Consider the following 24812-nt stretch of genomic DNA (forward strand, 5'->3'; position numbering starts at 1 on the left):
TGCTGGAAGCTGATGCCGCTGGCCTCTGCGGACCAGACAGGGGGGAAAATCAGTGCAACCATGAGACCCAAAACTGGCACTTCCACGCAAACCAACAAGCTGGATAAAAATATACGGTGCAGAAAAGCACACAACAGAAGGAGACACCGGCGGACGCACAGCAGAACCAAAAGGAGCCGTCCTTAGCTAACATCATGGATGCCATCCACTCATTGGGGGCGACACTGGAGACTAAAATAGACAAGGTGTCCATTGAGATGAATCTTCTCCGCACGGACCTTAACAAGACATCCGAAGAGGCCAAGGCAAACGAGGCAGACATCGCAGAGCTGAAGTGGACGACGAAACGGCTGGAGCAGCGGGTGAGTGACCTGGTCCAACAACACCGGCATATGGCGCTCCGTCTTGATGACCAGGAAGGAAGGGCCCGACGGAGTAACCTTCGCCTAGTAGGCGTGCCGGAGGGCCTCGAGGGGCCCAGTATGGAACTCTTCGTGGAGGACTTGATTCTCAACCACCTTAAACCCAAGCGTCTGTCGAAAATCTTCACTATTGAACGCGCACATCAGGGGGCCCATCCCGAAGCCGAAACCAGGAGCGCGCCTAGGACGATCATCGCAAAAGTCCTCAACTACTCATCCTTCCAGCGGCAAGACAGGCCGGAGACCTGCACTTTGAGAACGCCACGATCCGTTTCTTTCCTGACTTTACCCTACAGGTCCAGCGGGAGAGGAGATCCTTTGTAGGTGTGAAGGCGGCACTCAGAGAAAAGGGCCTCAAATACATGATGTTCTTCCCTGCCAAACTCAAGGTCCTTGCCGGAGGCAAATCCTTCTTTTTTACTTCACCCTCGGAGGTGCAGGACTGGCTAGATAAGGACTTGCCTGCCACTGGGAAGGGAGCGGAGGATCATAACTGGAGGGACACACAGGTGGCATCTCCGGGCTCTGCGGCTGGGAGGTCAGAACTGGATCGCCAGAGCCAGCACTCCTGGGTGTCCAGATCCGCCAGCCCTCGATGGGACACCCCAGAAACGATGGATGGTCGGGGAGACTGAGAGGCACTCAGGACTGCTGTGTGGTAAATCATAGAATAGAGAACAAGGTCATGTCCGTATATGTTTGTGGGCCGGGGGGGGACCGTATCTACCGAATAAAGATATGTCGGGCAAGTAACGGACACACTTAATGCAGAACTTGAACAAGGCACAGATTAACTGCTATGTTGGGGGGGGGGGGAGGGGGAACCCGGGCGGCGGGCAGGGCCGGGGCCACTGCGCACCCCTGACAAAAGGTCCACTAGGAAGGGAAGACAAGTTATTTGAAGTTGTAGTTCCTTCCTCTTCCGGGGTGAGTTCAGGGCGAAAGGCACTCTGCTAATTGGGGGATGTGGGTAGTTTCAAACCTACGGAGCAGGGGAGCAGGGTGGGAACTGGGGGTGTTGGCGGTGGGGCGGGCAGTTGGGGTCAGCCACGGAACTATGGTACGGTCAAGAAAGGGACAATCTATTGCTTCTTCGCATTGTGCAAAACTGAGCAGGACACTACGTCAGGAACACTTACCTAAAAGTAACAGGGAGGATGGGTCGAGAGGAGTTACGTACCAACATGAAGTGGGATAAAAGTATAAAGACTATGAGCTGTAATGTCAACGGGCTGGGGGACAAGCTCAAACGGACCATTGTGCTGCAAGTTATCAAAAGACACCTGCCCGATGTGGTGCTCCTACAGGACACACACTTGCTGGGAAATACATGCCATGCACTTAACCGGTGGGGATATACCCTAGCGGCTCATGCCGGCTTCACCTCTGGGTCCCGATCCATCGTAACTTCCCTTTAGTAATTGATCGCACACACTCTGACCCCCTGGGGCGTTTCGCCACAGTTTCAGGTAGATGGGAGAGCCACAGGTTGAATTTAGTCACAACATATATCCCGCCAGGTCTACAAACCCAATCATACCAGGAACTAGGAAAGCTGCTCCTTTCGCTCCAGGAGGGACGACTCCTGGTAGGGGGCGACTTCAATGCTGTATTATCAGGTACTCAGGACAGACACCCGCCCAGGGATCTGCCGCCAGGTCACAGGTGGCTTACGGACTTCATTGAGGCCTTCGGTCTCCTAGACCTGTGGCGTACCTGCCACCCAAGGGACAAGCAGTACACTTTCTTCTCTGGCCCACATCGCTCCTTTTCACGAATCGACCACATACTGGCGCCTCTGTATCCAGACACGACTATTCAGGAGGTTATACATCTAGCGAGAGGGATTTCAGACCACTCACCCATACTAGCACACCTCACAATGGGAAGGAAGCGGGAGGGTTGCATTGCACCGATAAGCGTGTGGTATCTGCGTAGTGAAGACATAAGGAGGAAACTCACCCTCTCGATAGACCGTTACTTTGAGGACAACGAGGGAACGGTGGTCTCATCAATGACCCTGTGGGAGGCGTTCAAGACCGTACTGAGAGGGGAGGACCTTTCTACGATTGCTGGTCGCCGCAAGGAAAGGGAAGAACAAATGGTTAACATGGAAAGGGACCTCCTTGACCTGGAGTCGGCGGCTCAGGCCGAGGGTGGGGCGGCAGCAGTCCACCTGATGGAACTCCAGGCGGCAGAATATAGGGCTCTGGCCACCAACGCTGCCAGGGTCATGGCAAGGGACAAAAAGGGTATGCTCTATGATCAGGGGGACAAGGCAGGCAAGCTCATCACGTGGTTGGATAGGAAGCAACAGGCTCAGAGAGTTGTGGCAGAGATTAAGACAGACTCCGGAGCCATTATTATGGAACCCAGAGACATAGTTAATGAATTCGCTGCACACTACCATACAGTATATAGTAGAGGCTCTGACAGGCCGGAGGAAGACTCAGTGTCCTTGTTAACCGATATCCGACTGCCAACACTCTCCGATTCGGAGAGGGACGCCCTAGAGGAGCCACTTGCCGCGGAGGAACTGGCTCAGGGAAACCGAGACCTCCGACCGGGGAAGGCACTTGGGCCGAATTGCCTACCAATAGAAGTATACAAACTCGCGCCCGACGGCCTCAGCCCCTACCTCAAACGAATGTTGAGGAGAGCAAGGAGCGGGGCATTTTGCCCCACGATCAATGCAGTGCCACGATAGTGGCCATCTCTAAGGAAGGGAAACCACGGGACTCCTGTGCCTCCTACAGGCCTATATCTCTCTTAAATGCAGAGCCCAAAATCCTAGCCAAGGCCCTTGCCAACAGACTTAAGCCTGTTTTGTCCCTCCTGGTACACCCGGATCAATCTGGCTTCATGCCCCATCGCAACACTGCGCTCAACCTCCGGAGACTCCACGGGGTGTTGGGAAGAAGCCATACCATCCGGGAAGACGCGATAGTGGTATCCCTGGATGCGGCGATGGCATTTGACACACTCGAATGGCTCTACATGATGGCGGTTCTCCGCAAACTGGGCTTTGGCCCCAATTTTATAGGCTGGGTGCGCCTCCTTTATTCGACACCCCTGGCCCAGGTCTCTGTCAATAACAAAGTCTCTGAAGTCTTCGAGCTGGGACGGGGAACGCGTCAGGGATGTCCTCTTTCGCCCCTCCTCTTTGCCCTTTCCCTTGACCCCTTGCCGCCTGGATCAGGCAGGACCTGTACCTGAAAGGGATCCGATGGGCCGACGGCTGGGAGGACAGAATATCACTTTATGCTGACGACATCCTCCTTTATTTAACGAGACCCCGCAAGACCCTTATAGTCGCAATGGATATTTTTACCAGCTTCGGGAAGAATTCTGGATACAGCATCAATTGGGACAAGTCTATCCTTTATGTCCTGAGGGGTGAAGCCCCTACACCTCCCCAAAACTGCCCGATTGCCACGGCCACTGAGGGGTTCGGTTACCTGGGGATCTTTATCTCTAAGGAAGCAAAGACTCGTTATGAGAAAAATCTTCTCCCGCCGTTGCAGCGGCTCAAAAGAGACGTAGCCAACTGGCGGAAGCTCCCACTATCTCTCCTAGGGCGGGCGGCACTCTTCAAAATGATGGCGCTGCCGCGGTTCCTGTATGCCTTACAAAATTACCCGGCGCTCTAGTGGTGCGGGCGATTTGGCCCTCCCACTACAAAATGCCTTCTACTTCTCGTACGCGCAGTGGACGAGCGCAGCGGGCGCGACGATGGCGCGCCGGAGGTAAGCCCGTCCGCGCCACTGTGGAAAAGTAAATTTTGCCATGTTCTGTGTCCCTACGTGTCGTCCATCATATGTTATGTGTGCATGATTAAATATGCATATGTATTCCCCATGTCCGATTAATGACGCAATTACAGTTGTGTCCACCTCTAGTATGCCAGTTTCCAGTCCTCGTGAATACTACGAATATCAGGCCTATGTAAAGTTACGTTGCCACGTTTCTCAGTGTGCACGTTATTCTATTATAAAGTCCCCGTTTCTAGGCCTAAAAAGGGCCTGGACACTAGATTCAGCTCCTGTCTCCTGAAGCCTCGCTGAGGAGCGATACAGCCCCCACCTGTATCCTCGACCCTTCACTTACTTCCTGCCTCGCAGTGCCCGGTCCAGCCTGGCTCAGTCTCTGAGTCTGCCAAGAATATGTTATAGTTCCAGTTATCAGTTCAGCCCTCCTTCTCTGCATTCCTAAGCTACTGAACTGCATCAATAGTTTCCGTCATTGTCTAGCCTTCACGTCTCCACGTTAGAGAAATACTGCATTTAATGGTCATTTAATATTCTTCATCACGCACTACATGTAGAATAATGCATGGTCCAGTCTCAGAATCAAGTTAGCCTTTCCCCTCCTGACTTCTAGTTCCTATCAACATGTTCTCTAAACATCAGATACTAGATACTGTTTAGGTACATGTCGCCCTGACTCTCCAGACTTCAGTCTCTGCTCCTAGCACAGAGTTCATAGCCCCCAGCTTCTCCTAGTGATACGTCATTGCTAGTTTGCGCGCACCACCAGGTTAGAGGTCCCGGCTCCTTAGGTAGCCCCCTCCATGGTTTCCGCCCCATTCATGACATATCCTGTTACGTCTGCACCACATGTCTATGTATACGCCCAGTTACACCTCTTTTCCCCCTTATCTTTCGCGACTGCTACGCGTCACGCCTTCTGTTCCACCCACTGCTACGCCTACTGCAATGTAATGCTATGTGTTTGCGTTATGTATATATGCTCATGTATTGTTATTAAAAGCCAGCGCGCTCATCCCAGATCCAGCCCCAGCAGCTGCTGGGCCCTGCCATCCTATTCCTATGCAGGTTGTCCTGTTCCTGTCCTTATGCTGTATTAAACCTGCAAAACTCCTACTACCTCGAATCTTGACTCTTATTTATTGAGCTATCTGTTATGATATATGTCTAGTCAAAAAGAGAGGTATTATTTATTTATTTACCACACCACGCTGTGCCTAGGGCCCAGTACCTCGGACCCACGCCTCAGTAAGACTGTAACATACTGCAGGGAACTCCTCTGCCAAATGAACCTACCCCCATGCCCACTCTATTAGAGTCGATGGCCCGCGTAACCATTGTCTCCACTGCACATACAAACTTTCCTCTCCAAAGACCAGCCATTCTGCCCAGACTGTCATTAATATGGCCATGATAAACTGCGGATCCCTGCCTAAACACGCGGAGGAAATCCATATGCTCTTAGAGGAGCAACAACTAGAGATTTTGTTTTTAACAGAGACATGGCTCTCATCAGACTCCGATCCGGAGATTGTTCAGGCGCTGCCTCAAGGCTTCCTCATACAACACTTGGATCGAGTGAAGGGAAGGGGAGGAGGGATAGCCATAATCCATAGAGACCACCTTTCGTGTCGGCTCCACGGTAGCCCCCTCTCCGACTGCGAAAATGTTCACTTCACCATCCAAGTGTCCCCATGTAAATCCCTCTCGGGAGTTCTCATTTACCGTCCCCCAGGCCCCATGGGACATTTCTGTAGCTCTCTCTTGGAAACTTCCATGGCCCTGGCCAGAACCCTGCCCAATTTTATGGTTCTAGGAGACCTAAATATTCACTTTGACAATAGTAACGACAGCACTGCCTCGGACTGCTACTAGATCTAGCAACACACCAGCTCTACTTGGGGAACGACCAACCCACGCACACACTGGGGCACCTGTTGGACCCCATTTTTTCGAACATCCTGGACCTTAAAGTGAGAGTACCAATCCCGATACCGTGGACTGACCACCTGCTTATTCCGTTTAGCTGGTGGATCCCGACCACCCCGCTTCCCAGGCAAGCTCCCGGTAGACCCTCACGCCCTTGGTCTAAATTAGACACTGTCAAATGGAAAAATGCCCTGGAGCTCTCCTCGCCAAATTACGAGGCAGACCTCGCAGTTGCGGATGTTAAGTTTTCCTCGTGGATCGAAAACTCCCTTAACACCGTCCTCCCCCCAAAAAAACATCTTAAAACCACGGGAAAAAAACACCCGGCCCTGGTTTACTCAGGAGGTCCGCCTCCTGAAAAAACTTTGCAAAAAGTCTGAAAGATTGTGGAGGAAGGACTATGGGGCACATGCATCAACCTATTTAGGAAGTGCAAATGGTGCGAATCGGTAAATTCGGCCGTTTGCCCTTCCTAAATACGTTTTTGGGATGCATCAAACACTTTTTCAGAATTCGCATTTTTTTGCATTTCTTAAAAATGCAAATGCATTTAAGGAATCGCATTTGTGCGATTCCTTAAATGCAATGTATCATTTAAAAAAAAATGCGAATTATGAAATAGGAAGTGCAAATTAACACGAGGTTGACCCTCGTGTTAATTTGCGAAAATCTGTCAAAAAGCAAAAAAATGCATTTTTTAAACTGTCATGTTACAGACACACATGTCCTTAGGACGTGTGTGTGAAACATGCACTTTCAAATGCATTTCAGGGGTGCAGGGGGGGTCCTTTGGACCCCCCCTGCACCCTTGGAATGCATCAACAAATTGCAAATTTGTAAATGCCTTCCCATTGACTCCTATGGGCCTTTTGGCCCATAGGAATCAATGGGATTTGCGAAAATGCACTTAGGAATTCGCTATTGATTTGGGATTCGGTAAAAATTGCGATTTTTACCGAATCCCAAATCAATAGCCAAAAAAATGATGCATAGCATTTTGCAATTCTTAATTTGCGAATCGGTAATTTTCGCAAATTAAGAATCGCAAAATCTATGAATGATGCATGTGCCCCATAGATCCTAACAGGAAGAGAGATTATAAATCTGATATCAAAAGCCTTAGGATCTGGCTGGACCAGGATCTCACTCTGAACACCCAAGCAAGGAAAACGGCCGGAGCCTGCTATGGTCTCCTCCGCATCTCCCGTAAAATCCTTCATTTGCTCCCCTTTCAGTCTAGGAAGCTCCTAGTCCAGGGCCTAATATTGTCCAGATTGGACAATGGAAATGCCCTCTACCTCGGTGCGCCCAAGAAAGTGACGGTCAAACTCCAAGTAGTGCAAAACACTTCCGCCCAGATCCTTACAGATACCAACAATCGTTGTTCGGCCAAACCGGCTCTTAGAGCACTGCATTGGCTGCCAGTACTGGAAAGAGTGCATTTCAAGGCCCTGTGTCTAACACACAAAATCCTTCTTGGTAAGGCCCCACCTATCCTCAAAGATCTCATTGTCCCCTATACTACTAACAGAACCCTCAGATCCACGAACCTCCATCTGACCCTGACGCTCAGGATCAAGAGGGCTCGATCAGGAGGTCGGCGTTTATCGTATAACGCCTCCAAACTGTGGAATTCAATCCCACTGGACTTGCGTGCTCAACCCAATCTCCTTCCTTTCCGTAAACTTCTGAAGACCTGGCTGTTCCCGTAACTCTAACCCTTATGCTTTCGCTTGTTTCTATCATTAGCGCTGGGACGCTTATGGGCAGCCATGCGCTCTAAAAATCCTTAAACATAAACAAACAAACATAAACTTAGTCCCGCACTCTTATTTTGCATCCATCGAAGCCACGCAGAGGGAACTGCTGTGCTCGGGAATGCCTCGTATATCTCTCCAAAAACTGACTATGGGATGGGTGGTATAGCGCTCCCAGACATCCGCAAATACTACTGGGCGGCACACCTCTCAGCCATTAATCAGGGCACATACAGTGATGGGAATGACCCTGGATACGGAATGGATCGCTGGCAGCTCCCGGGAGGAAACTTCGAAGCAGCACTTTACTCTAGGCCGGGTAGGTACCCACTCACTGGTCCCACGCACCATTCGGTGAAACTGTGGCACGTAGTGCAACGGAAGCTAGGATGGTCTGACACCTTAACGATGGCCACACCCCTATGGGTCTCGGGGAGACTAGGAACACTCGGTCGTACCAAGGGGTTCCGCAAGTGGGACCTCATCGGCATCTCCCATATTCGGGACTTGTGGGGTTCCGACGGGGTAGTCCCCTTTGCCACGCTCCAGCACACCTATGAACTTGCAGCCTCGGAACACTTTAGATACCTGCAGGTTAGACAGTCCCTTCAGGCTAACATCCCCGCAGGAACAAAACCCCCTGATTCCTCCCCACTTGAGGACAGGCTCCTTGATGGCCACCTTGCTGAACATGCTATATCACTCACATATAAAAAGATCATCAACAACTCCCCGGACCTGTTGCATCCCCTTAAGGGGAAATGGGAGGCCGACGGTCTGGAGATAGATGAGGAGGAGTGGAGAATAGCACTCGCCTCCCCTAAGGAGGTGGCCATTCAGCTTAAAATCCTCCACCGAACCTATCTATCAGGGACCAGACTGCAACGAATGGGTCGAAGTGAAGACGGTTGCTGTAGGCGGGGACATGGCGAATTGGGGACCTACTTTCATATTTTGTGGGAATGTCCTATGCTCAGGAACTACTGGGTCCGGGTGACACGATGTATGCAGGAGGTGTGGGGAGTGGTCCTTAGACCGGAGGCGAAGAGGTGCCTGTTAAACATTTGGGAACCCACGGACTTGCCACCCCGTGGGAGATTGTGGGTCACCCTGGGTTACGCTGTTGCCAAGAGGAACATTGCCAGGTTGTGGGGGGCTGTTGGAGCCCCTAAGGTGGGCCTCTGGAAAACCGACATGGACTGGTGCATGCTCCAAGAAAAAACAGTGTATATAGCGTGGGGATGCCCGCGTAAGTGGATTGCAATTTGGTCCAACTGGAACGACTACAGAGGCAATATCTGTGAACCCCCCTCAGGTTGTCCTTAGAGATGAAACTCTTGTAACCTGACCAAACTGCGTACAAATGCCCTTAATGCTTTCTGCAATATTGATATTCTGTATGTATTGTGATCTCCTGCATTGCACATGAAAGCTAACCCTTGCTTTGACCGTAATGCTGACCATTTGTTCTTATTTTCATTTTTGTTCTTAATAAAAAGAAGTTTAAAATAAAAAAAGAAGGAAAAGCTTCAGAAGAACAGGTGCAAAACACTCCAGGTGTTCTAAGATCTTTTTCTCACAAAGAGTTGAAAAAGACAACCGCCAGTGAGGTGAATCATGGGCAGAGGAAGTTCCTGGATTGTTAAAGGTTCAACAGTATTTCTTCACAGCCTTATAATTGAAGTTGAACAGGCGTATTTTTCCTTAAATGACAGTCAATATTTACACATCTCAAATTCTGCAATGTAGTTTTAAATGGGCATTATTTTTTTTAGCATTTTACAGTCAGAAAAAACATTGCTTTGGATAAATATCTGAAGAGTGCATCATTTCATATGGACACGGTTATATGGACAGGTTTGAATTTAAAGTGTCCATGCACACCGTGAACAATAAGATGGTCTAGCAATTCTTGTACCAATGTCTGAGTTCAATGGGTTTAACTAATTCGGATCACGCTTAACAAAATTTTGAACCTGCAGTTCCATATACACACATCTGCGAAAAGCAGGCAACATTATCTCAAACTTCAGAGATATTATACCTTCCATTCCAGATACACAGAATTCCTAAAGCGCATCTAGTTTAGTTGAAAGCTAACCTCAGTACAGAAACAAGACTGGTATCAGGAGTAAGACGCTTTGATCAGATCGCAACACGCTCGCCCCGCTCAAAACACCCGCCAACAGCCACACCAGCAAGAAAGCCTCTTAGTTCACCGAAGACTCCAGGCCTCCAAACGAACATGCCGGAAACTGGAGAAGACCTGGCTCCATGAACGATCAGCGGACAACCACACAGCCCTCAAGATCGCCACCCACAGACACCACCAGCTCAGCAGAGCCGCCAAGAGGGCCTCATTCAAGGACCGCCTGGATAACAACGCACATAACAGCAAAGAGCTCTTCAGCATCGTGAAGGAACTCTCCAACCCCAGCTCAAACACCAATGACAAGACAAGATGAACAAGTTACTTACCTTTGGTACCGCTTTTTCTGGTAGATACAATATCTGCCTGTGGATTCCTCACCTTGTGAATATCCCCCTGCGTCAGCAACATTCGGAAATTATTTTTGTAGCTTCGAGCCGACATGGACCCGGACGTCATAGAGGCACGGCATCGCTTGCGACTCCGCTGACGTCACCGACGCCTACAATAGGCCCACGCCGGCGTGATGACATCACTTCCGCCCTTTTTTCCGTGCCTTCGAGGCACACGGACGGACCAATGACAGTAGACATATACACAGTATACGCAATAAAAATAACAAGGTAACACACACAGTGTGAAGTAAATGCAATAAAACATTTGACAATAAAATAAATATATAATAGAAACACTGGCATAGAAGAGTGGACAACGGGGAGGCGGGTGGGTCAGTGAGGAATCCACAGGCAGATATTGTATCTACCAGAAAAAGCGTTACCGAAGGTAAGTAACTTGTTCTTCTGATAGATACATCTGCCGTGTGGATTCCTCACCTTGTGAATAGAGTCCCACAGCAGTCCCCACTCCCGGAGGAGGGTGTCCACTCTTCTAGACCAGGAAATCCTGGAGGACAGAGCGTGCAAAGTGACCGTCCCTCCTCACCTCGGAATCCAAGCAGTACTGCTTCGCGAAAGTGTGGAGGGAAGACCAAGTTGCCGCTCTACAAATATCCTCTACAGGAACACCTCTAGCCAATGCAGAGGTTGACGACTTAGCTCTTGTAGAATGAGCCCTTATACCCTCTGGAGGTTCCTTACCGGCCAAAGAGTAGCAGATCTTTATACAGAGGACGATCCATCTTGATAAAGTTCTTTTATGGACCGCTCTTCCTTTCTTGCAGCCAGCAAAGCCAATGAAGAGCTGGTCATCCAACAGACAGTCTTTAGTCCTGTCCAAGTAAAAAGACACCGCCCTCTTGGGGTCCAGACGGTGCAACTTCTCCTCCTCCTTGGAAGGGTGTGGGGGAGGATAAAAGGTAGGAAGGGTAACAGATTGACCAAGGTGGAAAGGAGTCACCACCTTAGGCAGAAAAGCAGCCCTGGTCCTAAGAACCATTCGATCAGCATGAATGGACAAGAAAGGGGGCTTGGAACTAAGAGCTTGAAGCTCACTTACCCTCCTTGCCGAGGTTATTGCAACGAGGAAAACTGTCTTAAGAGTCAAAAGCCTCATAGGACATTTGTGAAGAGGCTCAAAGGGAGCGCCCATCAGAAAGGTCAAAACAAGATTTAAGTCCCACTGAGGCACAATAAAAGGAGTAGGAGGGAACTTATTCATGAGGCCCTTCAAAAACCTTAAAACCACAGGAGATTTAAAAAGAGATGGCTGGTCAAGCAAGCAGAGAAATGCCGACAGCGCTGAAAGATAGCCCTTAACTGTGACAACAGCAAGACCCTGTTGCGCCAGAGAAAGGGCAAACTGGAGAACATCAGACAAATGGGCTCTCAAAGGGTCTATAGATTTCTCTCCACACCAAGTGACAAATTTTGACCACCTATAAGAATAGATGGACTTAGTGGAGTCACGCCTGGCTGACAAGATGACATCCACCACGTCAAGCGGGAGAGAAAAAGAACTCAGGTTGCCCCGTTCAATCTCCAGGCATGAAGGTGTAATGTCTGGAGGTGGGGGTGTAGAACCTGCCCCTCCATCTGGGAGAGGAGATCTGCCCTGTGAGGGAGACCGAGCGGCGGGTGAGAGGAGAGGTGGAGAAGGTCTGAGTACCACACCCTTCTTGGCCAATCCGGAGCGATCAATATAACTTGGGCCTGGTCTTGGCGAATCTTCCTCAGAACTCGAGGAATCAAAGGTATGGGAGGAAACGCGTAAAGGAGTTGTGAGATCCAACTCAACTGAAACGCGTCCCCCAAAGCTCCTTGCATTGGATACTGGAGACTGCAGAATGACAGGCAGTGAGCATTCTCGCAAGTGGCGAACAGGTCCACCCGAGGAGTCCCCCACATCTGAAAGATGTCGTAAACAACCTCCGGGTGAAGCCTCCACTCGTGGTCGGCAGAGAACTGCCGACTGAGACTGTCTGCACGAACGTTCTGAACTCCGGCCAGATGATTTGCCATCAGACAAATCTGATGGTCCTGAACCCAGGACCAGAGATGCAGAGCCTCTCTGCAGAGACACTGCGACCCCACTCCTCCCTGCTTGTTGATGTACCACATCGCGGTCGTGTTGTCCGTCAGATCCTGCACTGATACACCGCGAAGGGAAGGGAGGAAGGCCTTGAGTGCCAAACGAATCGCCCGCAATTCCAGAAGGTTGATGTGAAGCAACCTTTCCTCTGGAGACCAAAGACCCTTGACCTCCAGGTCTCCCAGATGAGCACCCCACCCGAGAGTGGATGTATCGTTATTACTGTGGCCACCGATGGAGGAAGTTGAAAAGGCTTTCCTTGTGACAGATTGCCTTCCACGCTCCACCTAGACAGATCCACTGCAGCTTCTCTGGAGATCCTCACTGACTCCCTGAGATCTCCATTGTGCTGATACCACTGCCTGCGGAGGCACCACTGGAGTGGCCTCATGTGCCAGCGTGCATGATTGACCAACAGAATGCAAGAAGCCATCAGACCGAGCAGGCGAAGAACCTTTAGGACTGGAACTACCGCTCCATTGTAGAACAAAGGAATCATTTCCTGTATGTCGCGAATCCTTTGAGGAGGAGGGAATGCACGACACACAGTAGTGTCCAGTACCGTACCTATGAACAGGTTGCGCTGTGAGGGCACCAGGTGAGACTTGGGTACATTTATCGAAAAACCCAACCTGTGCAACAACTGAGTTGTCTCTTGCAGATGATGGAGCACCTTCTCCGGCGACTCCGCTTTGATCAGCCAGTCGTCCAGATACAGGAATCCCCGACCTCCTGAGATGAGCTGCCACCACTGCCATCACCTTGGTGAAGACTCGGGGTGCAGTAGTAAGGCCCGTACCGCACCTATGAACAGGTTGCGCTGTGAGGGCACCAGGTGAGACTTGGGTACATTTATCGAAAAACCCAACCTGTGCAACAACTGAGTTGTCTCTTGCAGATGATGGAGCACCTTCTCCGGCGACTCCGCTTTGATCAGCCAGTCGTCCAGATACAGGAATCCCCGACCTCCTGAGATGAGCTGCCACCACTGCCATCACCTTGGTGAAGACTCGAGGTGCAGTAGTAAGGCCAAACGGAAGGACTGCAAACTGGTAGTGTTGCGACCCAACCGTTAAACGGAGATACTTTCTGTGCGACTTCAAGATGGGAATATAAAAATACGCATCCTGCAAGTCGATCAACACCATCCAGTCTTCTTCCAGCAGCGCTTGAAGAACCTGTGCAATAGTGAGCATCTTGAACTTTTCCTGTTTCAGGTAAAGGTTCAAGATCCTGAGATCTAGAATTGGCCGAAGTCTGCCATCCTTTTTGGGGATCAGGAAATACCGGGAGTAGCATCCCTGACCCCATTCCTGCTCTGGAACCACCTCTATCGCACCTTTTCGAAACAATGCCAGGACTTCTTCCTGCAAGAGAAGCAGGTGGTCCTCCGAACAATAACCCTGGCAAGGAGGGTAATTTGGGGGAAATTCCCAAAAGGGAAGAGCATACCCATTCTCTACAAGATTGAGAACCCACAATCCGATGTTATCAATTCCCAATCTTGTAAAAAATGGGTAAGACGGCCCCCCACTGGGCCCACATGATCCGGAATGGCGGATCTAGGGCTGCTTTGCTGCGGTGGTTGGGGGCTGGGATGGGGAAGAGGAGGAAGAAGAGGAAGCGTTACGGCCCCGAGCTCTGGCCCTTTGCCTGCCTCTATAAGATCTATATAATGTGTTTTGCTGTTGCTGTGGCTGCTGCTGGGTTGACTTATAGGTTCGAAAAGAAGATCTGCTAAACCCTCTTGAACGTCTTCCAAAAGTGCCCCTGGATTGGAGACCCAACGACTTTGCTGTCGCCCTGCTATCTTTAAAGCGTTCCAAAGCAGTGTCTGCTTTTTTTCCAAACAATCCAGACCCATCGAATGGAAGATCCATTAATGCCGCCTGGACATCTGTGGAAAATTCACTAGACTTCAGCCACGCAGCTCTTCTTGTCGCTATGGAAGAGCCCATGACCCTCGCCACAGAATCTGCTGTATCCAATCCACTCTGAATTACCTGCCTTGCTGCAGCTTGAGTATCAGAGATTACCTCTTGGAAGTCTTTTCTATCATTCTCAGGTATCTTGGGTACCAACTGTTTCACAGTGTCCATAAGAGCGTGGATATAACGCCCCATCAAACAGGTTGCGTTTGTGGACTTCAAAGCCATACTGGCAGAAGAGAAAACTTTCTTAGCAGCCTGATCCTGTTTTCTCGACTCCTTTTCTGCTGGGACCTGTGGAAATGCACCTGTAGATCTTTTGAACAGGCCGCCTGCACCACCAAACTCTCCGGTAGAGGATGAGAGGTTAAAAATTCCGGGTCTTCAGGAGCCGCTCTATACCTCCTAGCTACAGCCCTAGATACAGCAGGAGCTGATACAGGATTTTTCCAAATCTCCAAAATTGGATCTTTTAAGGCATCATTAAAAGGTAAGAACGGTTCAGTTACTGATGAGGGAGAGTGACGAACCTCTGTGAGCAGATTAGATTTAAATTCTGCAGTTGGTAGAGCAATATTCAATAAATTTGCAGCCTTTTTTATCCCTACATGATAAGGTGTCACGTCCCTTGAAGGCTCATCAGAAACCGAAACAAGGTCCCATTCAGGTGACAGTTCTAGGCCACTAGCCACAGACAGGTCCTCAAAAGGATCCTCAGACTCTTGTAGTTCACTTTCTTCTAGATACTCCTCTCGATATCTTTCCTCCTCCATCAACCTCTGGGCTTCACGCCTTGATCTTTGCTTCACATTCGAAGCCGTTCTATCCACCATCGACTCCGATGGAGCCGGAGCCGGAGCCGGTGTCGAACTCGACGTCGGACGAGGAAGAGATCCACGACGTCGGTCAGGGTTCGCATCAAAGTTGACGGAACTGGCGTAGATGGAATCGGAGTCATCGATCTCGGCGTCGATGGCTTCGGAGTCGAAGGCCTCGCCGGAGTCGGATAATGCCAATGCGGCGCTGGAGCCGGCATAAAAGGCATAATGGGCGCAGGTGCATAGGATTGAGGAACACCCAGACCATATGCCAACGGACCCATAGGACCAGTAGGAGCCCCAGAGGGGTGCATAGCCCTTGAATAAATCCCGAAAATCGCATTCAGGAAATGCGTAGGATCCTGACCTGGAGCCGGGAAGGCAGGGTATGAACCCCCAGGCTGATCTTGAGGGCGTGGAGTCGAAACGACGTTGACCTCCTCTTGGGGCTGGTGCACCGGAGTCGTACGACCTTCGGGCATCTGAGCCTCTCCCTCTCCAACCACCTCCTTCTCACCTTCATCCTCCCGACCTGAAGGATGGGATGGGTCCGGAGAGGGAACAGCTTTCTGCTTCGGTGAACTCGGTGAATTCGCAAGCGAGGCCTCAACTTCGGCATCCTGTTCGTCCGAAGCCGAAGATACTGTCACCTTCTCGACCAGTTTCACCTGCGACTTCGGCTTGGAACCCGATTCCTTCCTTGATCGATGTCGGGATTCATGGGTTCTCTTTTTATGCTTCCTCTTTGAAGATCTTGAAGCATGGGCCGAAGACGAATCCGATCGCGACCTCGATCGAGACCTTGACTTCGAGCGTTGAGTTCGCGATCTTGATTTCTTCTTCTCTTTTCCTTCTTTAAACTTGGCAACAAGAAGTTTTGCCTCTCTTCCCCGTAGGGCTTTTGGTGTCATCTTCCTGCAGGATTGGCATTCTTCGACGTCGTGGTCGGAGCTCAGACACCACAAACAGCATTCATGTGGATCTGTGATGGACATTATCTTGTTACATTCTCCGCAGGCTTTAAATCCGGTCTTTTTCGAGGTCATGTCGAAAGAGAGAAGACAAAGAGACTAGAAAGAATAGCAAGTAACAAAGTTACAGCAAAGGCTACAGACGATCCCAGAAAACCGTTAGCGTCAACGATGCGGAAAAAAGGGAACTGATGTCATCACGCCGGCGTGGGCTTATTGTAGGCGTCGGCGACGTCAGCGGAGTCGCGAGCGATGCTGTGCCTCTATGACGTCCGGGTCCACGTCGGCGCGAACCTACAAAAAGAATTTCCGAATGTTGCTGACGCAGGGGGATATTCACAAGGTGAGGAATCCACACGGCAGATGTATCTATCAGAACTGTGCGACTCACTGGCCACCTTCTTCCACTGCAAGATCATCGACATCCATCGCCAGCTTCAATGCCACAACCGCCCCAACAATCACTGCCTCCCGCACCACCACATGCACCAACCCTCTGCTCTCCTGGACCCGCATCAACGACAAAGACACCAACGACACCATTAACACCATCCACTCCGGCTCACCGCTAGACCCATGCCCCCACAACATCTTCAACAAATCCAGCACAATCATCGCGCCCCACCTCAGCAAAACCATCAACATCTCCTTCGAGACTGCAACCTTCCCGGAAAACTGGAAGCACGCCGAGATCAACGCTCTGCTCAAGAAGCCCAAGGCGGACCCTACGGACCTCAAGAACTTCCGCCCCATCTCCCTGCTCCCGTTCCAGGCAAAAGTCACATAGAAATTCGTCAACACACAACTGACCCGCTACCTCGAAGAAAACAACATCCTCGACCCATCCCAGTCCGGCTTCCGCAGTAACCACAGCACCAAAACCGCCCTCATTGCCGCCACCGATGACATCAGGACTTTGCTTGACAACGGAGAGACAGCAGCCCTCATCCTCCTGGACCTGTCAGCCGCCTTCGACACAGTCTGCCACCGCACGCTACGAGCACGCCTACATGATGGCGGGATCCAGGGGAAGGCCCTGGACTGGACCACATCCTTCCTCTCAGGCAGAACTCAGAGCATCCGCCGCCCCCCCCTTCCGCTCCAAGACCACCAAGATCATCTGCGGCATCCCAGAGGGCTCATCCCTCAGCCTACACTGTTCAACATCTACGTGGCACCCCTGGCCCACGTCGCCCGTCAACACGACCTCAACATCAGCTCCTACACCGACGACACCCAACTGATCATCTCCCTCACTAAAGACCTGCATACAGCCATAACCAACCTCCACGAAGGAACGAAGGCCATCGCCGACTGGATGAGAAACAGCCGACTCAAGCTAAACTCCGACAAGACGGAGGTCCTCATCCTCGGATCCAACCCCCTCAGCCTGGGACGACTCCTTGTGGCTGTCCTCACTGGGAACAGTTCCGACACCCACAGACCACACACGCAACCTGGCGATCATCCTCGACTCCACCCTCACCATGACTAAGCAGGTCAACGCTGTCTCCTCATCCTGCTTTATCACCCTTCGAATGCTTCGCAGGATCTTCAAGTGGATCCCCACTGAGATGAGAATAACAGTCACCCAAGCCCCCGTCACCAGCAGACTGGACTACGGTAACACCCTCTATGCAGGAACGAGGGCCAAGCTCCTGAGACGGCTGCAATGCATTCATAACGTCTCTGCATGTCTGCTCCTCGACATCCCCCGGCGCAGCCACATCACATCCCACCTGAGAGACCTACACTAGCTCCCCGTCAACAAGAGGATAACTTTCAAGCTCTTCATCCATGCACACAAAGCCCTCCACAACACCGGCCCAGCGTACCTCAACAGACGACTCAGCTTCCACACCCCCACCCGCAAGCTCCGCCGACCTCGACCTCGCCCTTACCGCTGTCCCCCACATCCGAAGAACGACCGTCGGAGGCAGATCCTTTTTCACATCACCGTCAAGACCAGGAACTCCCTCCAAACCAACATACGGCAGACCCAAGACCTACTGGTCTTCAGAAGACTACTCAAGACCTGGCTCTTCGATCAGTAGCAGCACGCCCCACTCCCAGCGCCTTACATGTGTCCTGGTCGATTGATTGATTGATCACTACTGTTCTGATTACTCTCAACTGGCCCCAGATAGAAGCCAGAAGCATTTCTAAGTGGTTGCATCACACATAAAGCACTGCATCGTGACACTCCAAAAATACCTAGCTCAGAAACTCTTCAGTTCTCTCAGAACATGATAAACCGTTTTCATAGGTACACCCAGGTTAAACACAGAAAAAACTGCAAACAAAGAGTTTCCAAGTCCTTCTCCTGATGGGACTCCGGTATATGTAACTTGACCACCCTAGAAGTAGGCATGGATCTTTCATTCAAGACCTTTAAGTGACTGGTTTTTAAAGTGTGTCAGTAGTAAACTACCCTCTTTTTATAGTCAATGCTTGGTGAAGACTTACACGATTTCTTCTTCCTTTTTTAAGCTAATTGCCTATATTAATCACTAATGTCTGCCACCCGGTTTATTCTATTTATTTGTGTGTAATACAAGGCGTTCTAAAACACCCAGTCCTTGTTTTTGCTTCATAAACCCGTAAATAAATAAATTGTATAGATATTTTACTGGTATACTTTTTCCTGCAGTATGCCCAATCTTAAAAAATGGGGAAAATGTGCTTGTATTGCAGTCAATACGAAAATATGGTATAGCGGGGCAAGTTTGGAGAGTTTGTGTAAGAGGAGCTAATTTGAGTCAAGAGCAACTTTACTCCAGAAAGATGCTTTACTACACATCCGCCGTTACACAAAGTTAACACTTAATCTGGGTACATGCCCAGGTGTCAAAATAAAAATATATGGAATTGGTATCACATGGCCTGGGCCTGATCATAATGGGGAACACACTGGTGAGTATTTTGTGTCACTATTTGTGGGGGTGGTGGATGAATGAATGTACCACCATCTTTTGGATTAGTCCAAGCAGATCCCTGGCCTAGGTTACTTTGAAGCCAATTCATTTTTATATCCATTTTCATTGCTTGCTCTATCTAAACTTACCACTGAAAATGAACAGTTCGCCTCTACTTGCTGAATGGAAGAATACAATTAGTAATGTTTATAATTAAGAGCATTTATATCCCTTTAGAAACTGAGCTGATTTCTTTCTTTTTTAAGATGGCCTAAAATTGCACCTTTTTCTTATTATGTAATTAACATGTGAACATATAATAACCAATTAAAACTGTATATATCTATTACACCAAGATAAATTATTCAACTATGTACTAAATCACTGAATTATCATGAATGTGATGTTTTTGAGATATTTTGTACAAAATTCCAAATAAAAAAGGTGGGCTACAGTGCATTCAGTAGCTTGTAACCATCAGCTGGACACAGATAGTGATCATACGCAGTAAGCTGAAGCTAGCACTTTACTTCTTGAGCTAAGACCTATGGCGTGTGTCCAGAATTCCTCCATACAAACTTCCTAAATGAATGGAACTTAAAGAAAAAAGCCAGGCTTAGCAGAGTAGAAACAATGGAGTGCTGAGGGACACCGGATTATTCAGAGGGCAGGACTGCACTAAAAACGCTTAGGGCTCTCAAATCTGCCGACAATGTTGATTAGCCTATGCCAAATGCATTCTCCAGGCCACAGGTTCCATCAATATTGAGTAAGAGCTGCATATAATTATCGCTTTAGCAGGGCGCCTGCCAGGTTCAGCAGGAACCTTACATTTTGAGTGCCTGGCCTTCCTGAAAGGCAAGAGTTTGATGAGAAGAAAGGGGTCCTTGATGGCAAGAGATCTTCTCATGAATTCTGACCAAAGTTTACATCTCGACCACCCACAATTACAAATAAGTTATGACATATTTCAATAGATGGCTAAGCACATATCCTGCATATCCATTCTAATCTCCCAATTAACTGTCGTTTTGGATGTCTGTTTAAGGAGGCTTTAAAAAACAGAAGACAGTCAACAGAGAAAGAATTACATATAACTGTGAAATCATTGACGCCCCCACACAAAAAACAAACACTACTAAGTACCAAAGGGAAAAACCTGCAAAGGACAAAACCACATACACCCAGCATCATAAAATCATTTATGCAACTTTTATTTTCATTAGTAGTACATTGGCTTTGATTCATATAGTAGATAAAAAAACACTTAGATTGCACAGACTGTTACTCCTAATATTGTAATTCAAAGCATGTTTCACTTGATTTTAACCCTGGGTGTATAATTATTTTTCGAATAAAAAGTAAATGTTCTATTTTCTGACAATTTTTGAAATATTACCTGCAAAAAAATTCCCACAAATCAAGGTTTTGTATTCGCCGAATATTTAAAATGCGGTCACTATTCAGAGTTTTTCCGAAGAGGCCTTCTACTTCTTTATATTCATTGGAGTTTTTGTCCAAAATAATAAGCTGCAAAATACAATTAGAATAATTTAAGTTACTAAACCGAAGTGTAAATAGTGAACAGTATTGAACGGTTTATTCAAAGTTTTAGAAATGTAAGAAACTGAAGTATTAGCTGAGGGGGGTGAGTACTCACCTATAATAATCAAAATCCTTGTCAGGGTGAACCACTAAAGTAACTAAATAAACCTAGGCCCAATCCTGTGGTAGCTTGGTACAAAGCAGTCAGGCTTAGATTAGAGGCAATGTGTAAATTATTTATGCCAACAAACACACACAAGGTGATGGGCGTCAGCTGGCAATAAATCTACCCATTGGCAATCATTCAGGGTAGCATTCCCACCCATTGTTATTTTGCCCACCGGCCTCATATTAGACCCAGTCGTATGCAAATCGGTCTTCGCTCTGTTCCAACAGGAACAGTCCAGCCAAACTGCCAAGCTGGGTCCTCTTGAATTGGAACACAAGCAACCCAAGACTGGCTCGGCCCCAATTGGGGCTCTTCAGTCATGTGAAGCTTGGTTCCAGTGGCACAGTAAGCAAAGGTCTAGGCATACAATTTACCACCTAGGGCGTTTCGTTAAACACACAAAAGGAGATGGGAGGACACTTGCAATCATTTTCACCTCTGGCAATCACTCGGGGTAGATTTCCAACGCCCCATTATTTTGCCCAAATGGGTTGTTTGTGTTCTGGTTCAGGGAGGGCCTGGACTGATCGTATAGGAGCAGGGTCAAGACTAATTTGCATATGGCTGGGCCCATAGTCGGCAAAAGAACAATGGGTTGGAATGATAACTTCAGCGATTGCCAGTAGTTAGATAAATTACAAGAATTCCTCCCATCACCTTTTGTGTGTTTGATGTAAAGCCTAAAGTAGCCAAGGGTATGTCCCTTACTCACTGTGTCACTGGAACCAAGCTACACCCAAAGGAAGAGCACCAAACCTGGTGAAATTAATCTTGGTATGCTTGTGTTCCGGTTCAGAAAGGACCTGGTTTGACAGTTCGGGCCGGACTACGCTATTGGAGCAGGGTCCAGACTGATTTGCATATGTCTGGGTGTGATCCGAGGTGGCATGGAGGGAAATAGAACAATGGGTTGGAATGCTAGCCTAAGTGACTGCCAGTAGTTAGACTTATTTCAAGTATTCTCCCACCATCTTTAGTGTGTTTAAAGTCATTATGAACCACTCAAATCATAATAAAGTGAAACCACAGCATATAAAATTCCAAACCAATTCAGAAAAATAGACAACATTTAAACACATAAATGCACCAAAACGACAAAAATCCAATAAGTAGTACTGTAGATATGAACTTTTATGGCCTGAGGGATAAGTTACTTACCTGTAATCCAAGTTCTCTTCCTGGGGTATCCTCATCAAAGTCATAACCACTGAATATTCCCGCCCATGCGCGGGACCCCGGAAATAATAACAAATATATATGAAAACATATATATATACAGCTCTATTTTATTATTTTATTTTAATTTTGTGTTTTATAGAGTGCGAACATGACCCGTGAGGGTATCAGAGCACTTTACACGGTATACATTGTAGAATAAACAAAATGATTAAGGTGCAGGGACAAACAAGATCAACATGTATGGTTACAATCATCGTCAGTCAGAAGCAAAAACAAGGTTCCAAATGTTCTCGTCGTGGGCAGTTTGTGATATGGGAAGGCGGTAGTCATAGATTAGTCCCGCTCAATGAGGTGATTACGGGCAGGCCTTAGGTGAGGAATTTACCCAAGAGGAAGGTTTTGGTCTCATTTTTGAAGCGTGCTAGATGAGGGATTTTCCTGACGGAAGGTGGGAGAGAGTTTCAAATTCTTGGTGCTGCTCCGGTGAACGCCCCGTTGTAGGTTCCTTTTTTTAAAGGAGGCAGATTGTAGCAGGAGGTTTCTGGCGGACCTGGAGTTCCTGCTTCCTCCGGATTTCACTAATTTCTGTGCCAGATAATCAGGGGAGTTTGTGTATAGAGCCTTGAGTATAGTGCAAGCCAATTTCAGATGGATTCTGGCCTCCAGGGGGAGCCAGTTCAGTGATTTCATGGGTGGAGAGATGTGGTCAAACTTCCTGGTACCTGTGAGTAGTCTGGCAGACCCGTTGAGGCAGGCTTTTAGAAGCGCAAATGACGTCTTAGGTAATCCTGTGAGGGTGGAACAGCCGTATTCCAGTCTGGAGATGACAAGTGCTTGAACTGCCATTTTTAAGTCCAGTGCATCGATGAAAGGTTTCAGCTTCCAGAGGTAGCTCAGGTGGAATATGGCTGCTTTGGCCATCGAGTTAATGTGGTCTCTCATATTGAGGTTACTGTTCAGGATTATGCCCAGGGATTTGGCAGAGTCCACAATGATCGGTGGGCAGTTCAGGGCTGTGATGACCTTAATCCACATCTGAATCTCCGGTTTGGCTTTTGATGGGGAGATAAGGAGAATTTCAGTTTTCTTTGCATTCAGTTTGAGTTGGTTATTGGCTAGCGATTGGACAGTTAATTTCAGAATCTCGTTCAGGGAGAGGATCTCATTGAGCGAGGAGATGTTGATGTATATTTGGGTGTCGTCCGCATACATATGGTGGGAGATGTTGGCGGAGCGGAGAACTTCCGAAAGTGGCTCTAGGTAAAGGTTAAAGAGGGTGGGGGAGAGGTTTGAACCTTGGGGGACTCCGACAGAGACCGGGGTGGGGGCTGATAGTTTGCCGTTGATGAGGAATCTCTTAGAGTGGTTGTGGAGGAAGGATCTGAACCATTCTAGTACCACGCCATCCAGACCCATCCTGAGTTTGAGGCGTTCAAGTAGTTTTTCATGGTTGACCGTATCGAAGTCGGAGGATAGATCAAGGAGGATTAGAAGGCAGGTTTTGCCTTGGTCTAGGGCTTGGAGGGCATCGTCCACGATATGGAGAATAGCAGTTTTGGTGCTGTGCCCTGGTCTGAATCCAGATTGGAAGTCATCTAGTAGGTGGAAGTTGTTGATGTGCTGGCTTAGTTGCTGTTGAATACACTTCTGCAATACTTTGGCTAGTAGCGGGATATTGGAGATAGGTCTGAAATTGTCAGGGGAGGCTGGGTCCAGTAAAGGTTTTTTCAAGATGGGGAGGACTTGGCCGGCTTTCAAAGGGTCCGGGATCAAGCCCTGCTGGAGAGAAGCGTTGATAATTGTAGTCCAGCAAAGGAACGATGGATTGGGAGGCAGCGGCGAGGCAGTTGGAAGGTAGCGGGTCATTGAAGTGGTTGTTTGGTTTTAAGGTAGAGAGGATTTTTGAGATGGAGTCTTCATTATAGTATTCGAAGTCAGTACAGCAGGCTTTGTTTTTAGGAGATGCCAGAATGGTAGGAGCGGAAGAGTATGGCAACGCAGGAGGGGGTTGGAAGCAGGTGGTGGTACTGAGTTCAATTCCTAATGCCGTGATTTTATCAGCGGAGGAGGAGAATTCATCTGACGATATTAGCGATTTGGGGGATTCTTTCGGTGTTTTAGCCAGTTTATTAGATTGGAATTTGCCCAGTTCAAAGAGCTTTTGGGGTCTATTCTTGGCGTTCCCCAATTCCGATCTGAAGTATTCTTTTTTGCAATTGATGATGTGCTTGTTGTAGGTATTTCTCGCCTGGCACAGAAGTTTTAGATGCTCTGCGGACGGGTGTTGTCTCCAATTTCTTTCAGACTGTGGTAGGGATCTCCTCTCCATGCCTACTTGAGGGAGCTAGTGAACCAAGGGTTTCTGTCTTTGAGTTGTGTTCTTTTTAGTTTTAGAGGGGCAAGGTCGTCCAGAATGTTTGAAATCGATGATGAGTAGTGCTCATTGAGATCGCTAACCTTGGTTATGTGCAAGGGGGGGTAGGTCAGATCTGCAGCAAGCCTCAAGTTTCATAAAGTCTAGATTCTTAGTGTCTCTGGTCCAGCGTTTGGGAATCACCGGTTGAGACGATTTGTCTTGCGGGTCCCGGGTAAAATGAAGGATATGGAGTGATGGTCAGACCAGTCACAGGGGTCTATGGAGATAAGCTTGACAGCGGACTCCTTAGAAATGATCCAGTCAAGGATGGCTCCTTTTGAGTGGGTTGGCATAGAGCAGGCTTGGGTCAGGGCTTGGTCAGTTAGAAGGTCTTTGATGGCATTGACGTAGGGATCTTTA

General features: G+C 48.7%; 1 protein-coding gene across 5 annotated transcripts in view; it reads right to left on the reverse strand.

The window, feature by feature from the left end:
- Positions 1-24812, reverse strand: part of PARP11 (poly(ADP-ribose) polymerase family member 11) — a 307432-nt gene that overhangs the window by 103014 nt on the left and 179606 nt on the right. For all 5 annotated transcript variants that reach the window (XM_078673954.1, XM_078673956.1, XM_078673958.1 and 2 more), the window contains one exon: positions 20543-20673. In XM_078673954.1, the coding sequence (XP_078530080.1) occupies positions 20543-20673 (131 nt within the window). The remainder of the gene's footprint in view (positions 1-20542; positions 20674-24812) is intronic.

Source organism: Lissotriton helveticus, chromosome 1_1 (genome assembly GCF_964261635.1).
Source record: "Lissotriton helveticus chromosome 1_1, aLisHel1.1, whole genome shotgun sequence".
Classification (NCBI taxonomy): domain Eukaryota; kingdom Metazoa; phylum Chordata; class Amphibia; order Caudata; family Salamandridae; genus Lissotriton; species Lissotriton helveticus.